General features: G+C 41.5%; 1 protein-coding gene across 1 annotated transcript; it reads left to right on the top strand.

Annotated features, from left to right (window-relative positions):
* The first annotated feature begins 194 nt into the window (after positions 1–194).
* On the top strand, positions 195–7,885 carry LOC311443339 (borealin-2-like). The gene is made up of 10 exons (XM_084533414.1): positions 195–438; positions 920–1,048; positions 2,048–2,088; positions 2,415–2,475; positions 3,113–3,180; positions 3,962–4,029; positions 5,283–5,369; positions 6,416–6,548; positions 6,786–6,872; positions 7,705–7,885. The coding sequence occupies exons 1-10, from the start codon at positions 309–311 to the stop codon at positions 7,750–7,752; spliced, it is 852 nt and encodes a 283-aa protein (XP_084389540.1). The 5' UTR covers positions 195–308; the 3' UTR covers positions 7,753–7,885.
* The last annotated feature ends 1,920 nt before the right edge of the window (positions 7,886–9,805 follow it).

The raw sequence follows: 9,805 nt of genomic DNA, 5'->3' as shown, positions 1-9,805 counted from the left end.
GCCCGCTGCGCCTCTCTGGCCGTGCCTGGCCCCGGGGCTCCCCGGGACGTCCTCGCCGCCTCCCCTCTCCCTCCCGACGAGGCCGGCCATGGCCTCCCGGTGCTTCCAGCCCCCGGCCCCGGGCCGCCCCGCGCCCTCCCAGCCGCCAGCCCGTGTCGGGGGCCGGGGCCGCCCGTTACGGCCGCCCCCAGGGCGTGCCCGCCTCGGCCCCGGGGCGGAGCGGGGGGAGGCAGGTGGGGAGAAGCCCCCGCGCTTCGGAAAGCTCCCGGGGTCAGGAGCCGCTCGTTTGTCCCTGGGTGGTCGCAGCCATGCCCGTGAGGAAGCCCCCGGTCAAACGGCGCAGCACCGACTCGGGCGTGGAGCCCGACCGCGGGGCGCTCTCCCAGGAGAAGAAGGCCCAGCGCACCGCGCTCTTCCTCAGAGACTTCGAGCAGCAGGGTAGGGCCGGGGCCGGGGGGGCAGAGCTCAGAGTCCCAGCAGCGGCCCCCGCGGGCGCCGCCGCTCCGTGAGGGGCCGCCCTGGCGGCGGGGGCGGGGGCCCGGGGCTGCTGAGGGGCCCCGCGGCCTGGGCGCCTTCCCCCGGTGCCGGCCTGAGGCGTTCGTGGTGTCGGGGTGCTCGTCGGTGGCCGGTGTGCCCTTAAAACGTCTCTGCGCCGCCCGCGGTGCTGCCACGCTTCTCCTTAGAAGGTGGGCAAGAGGGTAACCTGCTCTGGTGTTAGAGATGTCAGTGTTTCATCGATCCGCTCGGAAACAGGTGCAGCTGCGCGGAGCTGCCTGAACTGGAGGCTTGCTTGCAAATCGCTTTGACTCCAAGTCAAATCACCCTATCGAAAACATGAAGTTGTTTTATGTGATCCAGCAGATCTCATACTCGGAAATATTTAACACGCGTGGCAATAAAAGCCGGTTTTGTTTTAAAGCTAAGGAAAGCATCCGGGAAATGAAGAAAGAGCTTGATGCGCTCTTGCAAACAGCTGAGAAGGCGTTCACAGTGGAGTTGCTGAAGATACCACTTGCCATCAGAAAAATGAAAAGAAAAGACTTGCTTAGTAAGTATGTGTGATCAAAGCACTTGGTATTTGTGAGCAAATCAGACATCAGAACTTCTATGTGTGCCCTTGACTAATGTGAGAAAAAGCTGCAAGCTGGGGGACTTTTATGAAAAAGGTTTCTTTGCCTGCTGAATATTTTAAGCAGCGGTGTTACATTGCAGGTGACCAGTCAAAACTCTCATTCAGGTAGACTGATCTGTGTAATGCAGGGTGTAGAATTCGTAGGTAACAGTTTGGTCTGGAGTTGTCTTTTTCTTGTGCTCTTAAGTCATCTTACTTAGAGCCTGAAGAGGCAAGGAGTGATTACAAGTTTTTAGTAGTGTCTGTGCTTAAAAACTTAAGAACTGCTTTTCATCTGAACATGTTCATCCTAGCCCCAGAGATTGTTTTGTCTTTCTGTTAATCTGAAGTCCTTGACTATTGAGCTTTTCTCACGTAGTGTTTATGGGTGGTGATGCATGAACAACTTTAATTTTAACCTCATTTTTATGCAGCATTTTAAGCTGTGGTGGACACTCAGCATCAGATGTATATTCTGCTGAGAACTGATGTTTTTGGAATCTTCCTTGCAGCTGAAGTTGCAGGGGCAACACAAAGATCAAACCTATGACTCTTGTAGACCTTGAACTTACTGTAAGCCTTTGCGCTGAATGCACATTCGAATGCCTTTCTTGAAAGCTTCTACCTAAAAGCATTGGCTTTCAGCAGTGCAATGCTTTTTTTTAAAAAAAATTGTTCTCTGAAGTCAGGCTATATACTGTGTGACTAAGCTTAGTATACTTTTAAAGATTAAATGTACTGAAGTAGCCAAAGATTTTTCTTTATTATTGTTTAGTGAACTGACTATCCTAAAGAACTTGTTACCTAAGATTATCTATTTAAGCAACTGCAATCTGGAATTACTTACTCAGTTTCACAGTCTGTAAGATAAGAACCTGCAGATAACAATTATGCAAGAAATAGTATATGAACAGGTTATACTTGCTTGTGTTACAGGTTTGCAAGGAAGGGAGGAAGTGGCTCTTGCTGCTGCAGTGGTAAGTGTATCACACCTTGCAGACTAGAGATCTTTTTTTCCTACTGTAAAGATTTCAGGCAAATGATTTTGTTTGGCTATATGTTTAAAAAGAAGATGAGATGAAAAGGCTATGCAGCCAGGCATGGTGCGGTTATGAACACTACCTAGAGATTTAGGATCATCTGTAGGCAGCAATCCGGATGTTCCTGAAAAACAAGCTGGCATTTAGCCAATCCTACTTCTGTCACTTACTTCTATGCCCCTTTGTTTCACTGCCTTCTGTAAGATAATATGCATTTGCTGGGTAAAAACTGTTGACCTCTTTGTTGGATAAACATTTTGTAGAGTGACTCTTCTCTAGAAGATGTACCAAATCCCAAACTGACGAGGACCAACAGCAAAAAAGGCAAGTCACTCTACTAATATATATTTTTGCTCTTAATTTTTGTGTGATTTTAGTGGTTTCAACTGAATATTTGCAAATGTTAAGCCTGGAGAATATAAAAGGGTAAAGTGTGTAGCTAGAAATATAACATACAGGTCCCACCAGTTTTTGGTGCAGAGGATCATGAGCTATGCTACTGTTCAGGTATTTGAAAACATGAGAGTTTCCCACTCTTTGGATTTATCACTGAAAATAGTGAGAAGAGACAGATTTAAGTGACTTGTCAGTGCATCACAGTATAGCAGAGGAGCTGGGAATGTTGCCATGTTATCTCATAGATTCTGCTTTGACCTGAAGCTTGCAAGGAAAGTACCATTCCTCTTTGTACTCCGAACTGTGATAAGAAGGACACTACCACTGAAATGCAGTTCAATTTTATCTGGGGGTTAAAGGGTTATCTAGTGCCTTTTAACTATCCAGTGCGTCACCATGTCTGTGACAAACACACAATTTGCTTTGAACTCTGTCCCAGGCAAATGACCATCAAATAACAGAATTGATACATAACTCTGGATAAATAGCATTAAAGGAAAAAAAAATGGTGTTTTATGATCTTCATGAGATCTTTATTTTCCTCGTCTTTCTAATATATTTCCAGTTAAGGTAACTACAATTGTTGAATATGAAGATGCCAAGCATACTTCTGCAAAGAAAATATCTAAAAAAGTAAGTTTGTCCTAAATAAACAACATAAGGGTCTAATCAGACCTGCTATGAACCCTGCTAGGTCCATAACCAGACAGGCAAATGACCTGTTGCTTGTTCGTTTGAAAAGTCAATTGCTTCAAATTCAATTTAAAGTAAGTTAAGCCAGGCTAAACTGCATAGTGTGTTAACTTCATAATAAAACACGGGATCTGCACTTTCAGTAATTCATTCAGACTTTCAAGTACTGAAGTAGTCATTCTCTCTTGATTTTTGAAGTCTTGATGGTTTGAGGAATCGTGTTTTGTTGAAACTTTTTCTAGTTACTGAACCTTGTATTAGAATAAATGTTTTTCTATGTTTGTATGACTTTATCCACATTGCTCTCCAAAACAAACAGCAAAGGTGTATTAATTTTACCACCTCAGTCCTTCTGTGCAGTGCCTCAGCCAGACACTGATGTAAGTGTAAAGATGATGACTCAACAAAGGCAAAAAGATTATATGCGGAGTTACAGGCATTCATTATAAGAAGGCTACAAGTTGGAAGGGTGTATGTTAGAAAGGCTGTTGTTTGTACTGAACTTCAGTATGAACAAACATGGTTTGACATCTTAAAAAATCTCTTGTTTTAGAATGCATACCTGCCATTTTAAATATATGTAAAACTATAAAAGGCAGCACTATAGGGCTTAACTTCTTTTTAAACAGTGAATTCCTACAGTATTCTTCCCTGGAAATATCTATTATGTCGCCTTAGAATGCCACTTCTGTTAACTGCAGTCTAATATGCACACTTTCAGGTATGCAGAACAAAGTCACTGGTTTCATTGGGCTCTGGTTTAAATAGCAAACTGAACCCTATTTCTAGGTAAGTCTTGCCTTTTATAACTTGTGTAACTTACTTGAACTTATAAATACTGAATAGAATTATTTTCACATAAAGTAGCTGAGATTTGAGCCTGATAAAAATAAATCCGATCCAGATGCCTTTAATAACCTGTATCAGATGTATTGTAGCAATGTGAACCTTAAACAAGAAAGTACCTCTAGCTGGCAAAAAGATCTTGCTCACTGAACAGTGCACAGTTGCGAAAGTTATCAGTACAGCTTTCCAAACAAAATACCTAGTGGAACAGAGTGCGTAAGGGAAACATCTTTGTTGCTTCTTGTTATGAGTAATAAACTGTTGTGTAACATAGCTGAAAGGAAGTTGTCATTAGTGGGGAAATAGACACTTGCAAAAACACCTTCAAGATAATACTATGATGGACCAAATTCAAGTCTCACTATAAGATCTAATGAGTTAAAAATAAATAAAAAAACAGTGGGTATCTGCATGAAAAAGTTCTTTGAGATGTTCCTGTTCTACCTCTGGCATATATACTTGAACCCACTGGCACTTATTTTAATACATTCAAATTGTATTCAGAAAGACAATTGAAATAATGTATCCAGGTGCTTAAAAGAAATTAGATAGTCTTAGCCCTATTTACATTATTTCCTTGAATTGGGATTATAGAATTTTTGGCTTGATGAAATTGAAATACAGAAGGCCACTTTGCCTGGGGAAGTCTAGCTTTTCAGTTTTTGAAGACTGTGTTTATTCAAGTACAATAACATTGGTCCAAAACCATGCCTTTACAGTATCTTCAAAATGTGTATGGGAAAAGGGGGCAAAAGGAGCTTGTGAAGTAAATTGCTGTCATTCAAATTTCTGTGAATGGAGTTAAAACCCAAAACTGGAAAGAAATTATTCTCTATATTCAGGCCAACCACACAAAACAAATGTCCTAAGAACGTGTAAAATTAAATCCTGCTGAAAAAGGAACTTGCCAAGAGACTTTTTCACACAAAGTTCTGGGTGATCCCTTAATTATCCCCAAGTCAGCTACTGCAGCCCTCCCTTACCTACTAATATAACTAATCCTTTCATTTCCCTATGGCATTAGGTTTTAATATGTCTACTTCAGGAGGGCTTTTTCACTTACATATAACTAGATATATCATGGAACACTTTAACGTTCTCTAATTCACCACCTATCTTCATCCAAGCTAAACTAGAAATAGATGAGGAAATTAAAACGAACCAAGAAACAAATCACTACTTTAATTCTTTTTCAGGTCTGTTCACTCTTCTGAGGCTGTTAAGACTGTTGCCACTGATTGCAGTGCTACAAATTTAAAAGCCACGCCAAAGACATCTAAAAGGTAAGGAGTATCAAGACACTGTACACCTAAATGAATATAAATCTAGATACTAATTAATCATTATTCTAGATTTACTAGATCTTTATGGTCTGCCATTAACTTTGGTAGTGAGGATGTGAACCAGTCACATCTGCTTTGAGTGTGGGTGTTTACTTAGGTTTTCATGAAGGTACAGGATGCAGTGTTGTAACTGAGCCAATTAACACCCACATTTACAAAAAAAAAAACAAAAAAACACAAACCAAAACATGTATTTATAATCTAATTTCTATTCCCATCTACCGTTCTTTAAAGATATAGTTTACAGCTTAGACTACCTCTCAGAGCATAAGCTTGATTGAAATGTGACCAATATGCATGCCTGTGTTTAAAAATAAACTGACCATCAGTTCTTCCCTCATTGAACCATCCAGATTTTCAGTTACCGTTCTCCATATACTACAGAGTTCTGTTTTGGCAGAAGTCACCAGATTGCGGTGGGTGGAGAGAGAGGAGAAGCTTGATAGTTAAGTGGGTCATGGAACCAGCACCTTTCACCATTTCACCTTGGCTTACTATAAATGTCAGACTTGTTGCCATGCAGAAGATAATCAAATCTTACATTTTTGTGGAGTATAAACAATTGTATCAAGAAAGAACTTCAGTTATTTTGTATGACATAAGGCATGCCCTGTACCTCAGAGCTAGCAGCTTCAGTATTTCTTACTACCTGCCTCTGAAATAGACTTATCTTAAGCCCAGAGGCATGCAGTTTCCTCTTCCCAAAACTGTTTATTCAGTGTTGATATTGAAGAGTGGATATTCTTGTTAGTGAGAGGTCCAGATGTCAGCTTGCCCCCTGGCCTGTAACAAGGACTTAGAAAGTTACTGCAGTGTTTCATAGACATACAACATTACCTAGTGGTGCTTCTGGCAGCACTGGAAGAGGCAAACACGATTGCCTTTTTGTTAGGTATGTTTGCTATGACATACATTTATTTCATGTGTGAAAATCTACGGAGCATAGGAAGTTAACCTTAAAGTAATGTTTTTTTCTTTTATTCTAGTATTGGACTACAACAGACTGTCTCGAGAACTGCACCTACCAGTGGAAGAGTTCAAAGCATGTTACTAAGAAGCAGATCAGTACCCCAACACAGAACTGTTCCATTTGTAAACATTCCCTTGGCTGATGGACAGGTATCAAACTTCTTTTTAAAAAGTTTTCTCAACTTAGAGTAGCTAATCTGTGAATCATGTAATACTAATAATAGTTGTTATTATCATTAAATGAGATGCTGCTATGCAAAAGAAAGAACAATTCCTAAAATTCCACAACATAGCCAGGAAGCACATGGCTTTCAGAAAAATAGGCCATGCAAATAGAAACTTTCAGAGTAGTTTTTTCATCTTAAAACTGTTTCTCTTCATGTTTAGACCCTCTGTATGGCTGGTGGAGACCTCCGTAACATTGATGTGCAACTACTAAATCAAGATACAGTACAGCATATTCATAACTTAGTGGTAAGCTTAAACTAGTAGGCTTTTACATGCAATTATTCAAACACCTTGTCTGAGATTTTCACGCGAGACACTGTTATAGATGTCAGCTCTAAGTGCATAATCCTTTGGGGTTTAAGCCTGATTTTGTTGGCATAGGCTGGAGGGAGAAATAGGGTAAGGGAGGAACAGGGAGGGGAGAAGTGCTGCACATACATAATGTAGAAAAGAACACTTAGAAGCATGTGCAGTTTGGTAACTGTCCAGGGGAGAACAAAAGCATAAGCTCTACCTTCTAGATTGCTCTGTTGTCTGTCCTTCCCTGGGTGCAAGCTGCCATTCTCTATCCCATTCACAGTGACTTACAAAGCTACAGCTAAGTTTCAGTTCTTCTTACAATCTATTAGTCAGTGTCCCTTGTTGTGTAAGAACTACTCCTGATAATTCTCTGCTGTATTTGAAATACTACCTACCTTACTTTTGGTTCAAGGAAGTAAACTGTTTTCAAACGGAATGAAATGGAACAGAACTTTGCTGCATATAGTGCCTGACTTTCTTAAAGACAGACTTTTAGATGAATTAATCTGCAGCAGTAAGTATCTATCTAGGCCTAAGGAATATTAATCACTATAGTCTTGCAGGTATTAATTCAAATGCAGCTATAATGAGTTAGGATAAAGACCTAGAAGCTGTATTTTTAGACCTAGAAGCTTTATTTTTATATCAAGGTCCCGCCTCTGTAGGTAGAGAATAGGGAGTGCTTGCTCACTACTTGCTTTTAGCAATGGTGATTTTTCTATTTTTTTTATAAGAACCGTTTGGTACCTTGAACTAAATTATTTCCCTCCCCCCTTAGAGCGAGCTGACTGTACTATACGGAAAGGCCACAGCTAAACCAAATTAATGGAACTGTCTTCTGACTGAAGGATTGTATGACATCTCTTGCTTGCCTCCCCTGAAGTGTTCAGAGAATGTTTATAATGTCTTAATAAAGCTGTATACTGCCCAATAAATGTTTTATACAAATTTATACAAAAGCTTAAACTGTGATGTGTTCTTATCTCTGTAAAGCATATAAATGCAGAAGAAAATTCTTCCACTTTCCCAACTTCATAAAAGCTTAGTTAACATTTTAGTTCAATTCATAATAAAGTGAATAATAGATTGATGGAGAATACAGGTTTTAACTCTGATATTCTTAATAGTATTTTTTTACATAACATAGAGCTATTTAAGGTCATTCTTCCATGCATGCCACAACCAACATTGTTACTATTTTATTAGTTTACTGTTTGTGGGGTCTTCCCAGTGACAATCGCCTTGAGTTCAACTCAGGACTTAAGGTGAAGTGCATGTTTTGAAGTGCTTGCATAAAACTTGTAATAAAAACTTGAATAAAACCATGTAATTTCATTTGGTGATATTTGCAATTTTGACATAAGCAATTCTTAAGTCTTATGCTATGATCTAATATATTAGATCATGGTAATTCAGCTTTCCTCTGAAGGACCTTTTTTCTAATAATATTTTTCTGAGTAACTGAAAAGAAAGACTTTTGACATCTCTTTACCATGCCAGTCCCAGTTACTACTTAACTATTTCTACAACTTGAGGATGCTCTTGGCTTTTACTCTGCCAGTAGTGACTTCAGTGAAAGTGTTTTCACTGTGACAAAAAATAGTATGGAAGAAATGTACTTTTAAAACTTAAATAAAGACCAGCTTCTAACAGTTCCTTTAGTTGATGGAAACAAACTTCTAACCTGTATTTCAGTACTTTACTGTGTAGTGGGTTTATGTGGCAAGGCTTTGGTAGCAGGGAGCCATAGACCTGGTTTCTGTGAGAAGGATCTAGAAGTTGCCCCATGTTTGGTAAGGGTCCCACTGCTGACCAGAGCCAAGCCAGTAAGTGACGTTTGCACCTCTGTGAGAGCATATTTAAGACAGGAAAAAAAAACAACCATGCTGTGCCACACAGCAGCTGGGAGAGTGAGAGTTGTGAGGAACAGCCTTGCAGTGACCAAGGTCAGGGAAGGAAGAGGGGTAGAGGTGCACCAGGCACCAGAGCAGAAGTCCCCTGGGGCCTGTGGTGAGGACCATGGTGAAGCAGGATGTCCCCCTGCAGCCCATGGAGCGCCATGGTGAAGCAGGCAGAGCTGCACTGACAGAGGCTGCAGCTTGTGGGAGATCTCCGCCAGAGCAGATTTGAGGCCAGACCTGCAGCCCATGGAGAGGAGCACACACAGGAGCTGCTGCCCATGGAGGACCCAGGTTGGAGCAGTTTGCTCCTGAGGAATGGACCCCGTGGTACGGACCCATAGCTGGAGAAGTTCTGGAAGAGCTGCTGCCTGTGGGCAGCCCACGCCAGATCAGTTCAGCAAGGACTGCATCCCAGGGGAGGGACCCCACATTGGAGCAGGGAATGAAAGTGACTGAGAAGGAGCAGCAGAGAAGAAGCGCTACAGCCTGACCATAAACCCCATTTCCCTGCACCGCTCGGGGGAAGGAGGTGGAAGAGGACAGTTGGGGGGGTGCTTTTGGTTTCTTTCCTTTGTTTCTCACTTCTCTAGCTTGTTAATAATAGGCCATAAATCTTACCATCTCCCATGGGTCTGTTCTGCCCATCACAATAACTACCACGCGATCTCCCTGTCCTCATCTCAACCCTTGAGCCCTTCCCATCCTATTTTCTCCCCGTTCCTCTTTGAAGAGGGGGAGTGAGAGAGTGGTTGTGGTGGAGCTCGGCTGCCCACCCAAGTAAAACCACCACACACTTCCTGAAACCATGATCAGATATTTCAATTAAGGAAAAAGAAAAAGCTTTCTAGGACATGGAAGACAACGGTAAAGAACATGAAGTTAAAATACACATTTAAACCTGGACTATTAAAAAATACGCCCACTCTCACTTGGTAGCCAGAAAACAGATGAATAAGCCTTTCATTCAAATTACACACA

Source organism: Aythya ferina (genome assembly GCF_964211825.1).
Source record: "Aythya ferina genome assembly, chromosome: 12".
Lineage (NCBI taxonomy): Eukaryota > Metazoa > Chordata > Aves > Anseriformes > Anatidae > Aythya > Aythya ferina.
The sequence above is the reverse complement of the archived record's forward strand: the minus strand, read 5'-3'. Positions and strand labels throughout refer to the sequence as shown.

Bases quoted from the DNA above. Each gene is read 5' to 3' on its own strand.
- LOC311443339 (XM_084533414.1), top strand. From the start codon at position 309: ATGCCCGTGAGGAAGCCCCCGGTCAAACGGCGCAGCACCGACTCGGGC. The intron at 3,181-3,961 runs GTAAGTTTGTCC...GCACACTTTCAG, and splicing joins CAAAGAAAATATCTAAAAAA to GTATGCAGAACAAAGTCACT. The intron at 4,030-5,282 runs GTAAGTCTTGCC...ATTCTTTTTCAG, and splicing joins AAACTGAACCCTATTTCTAG to GTCTGTTCACTCTTCTGAGG.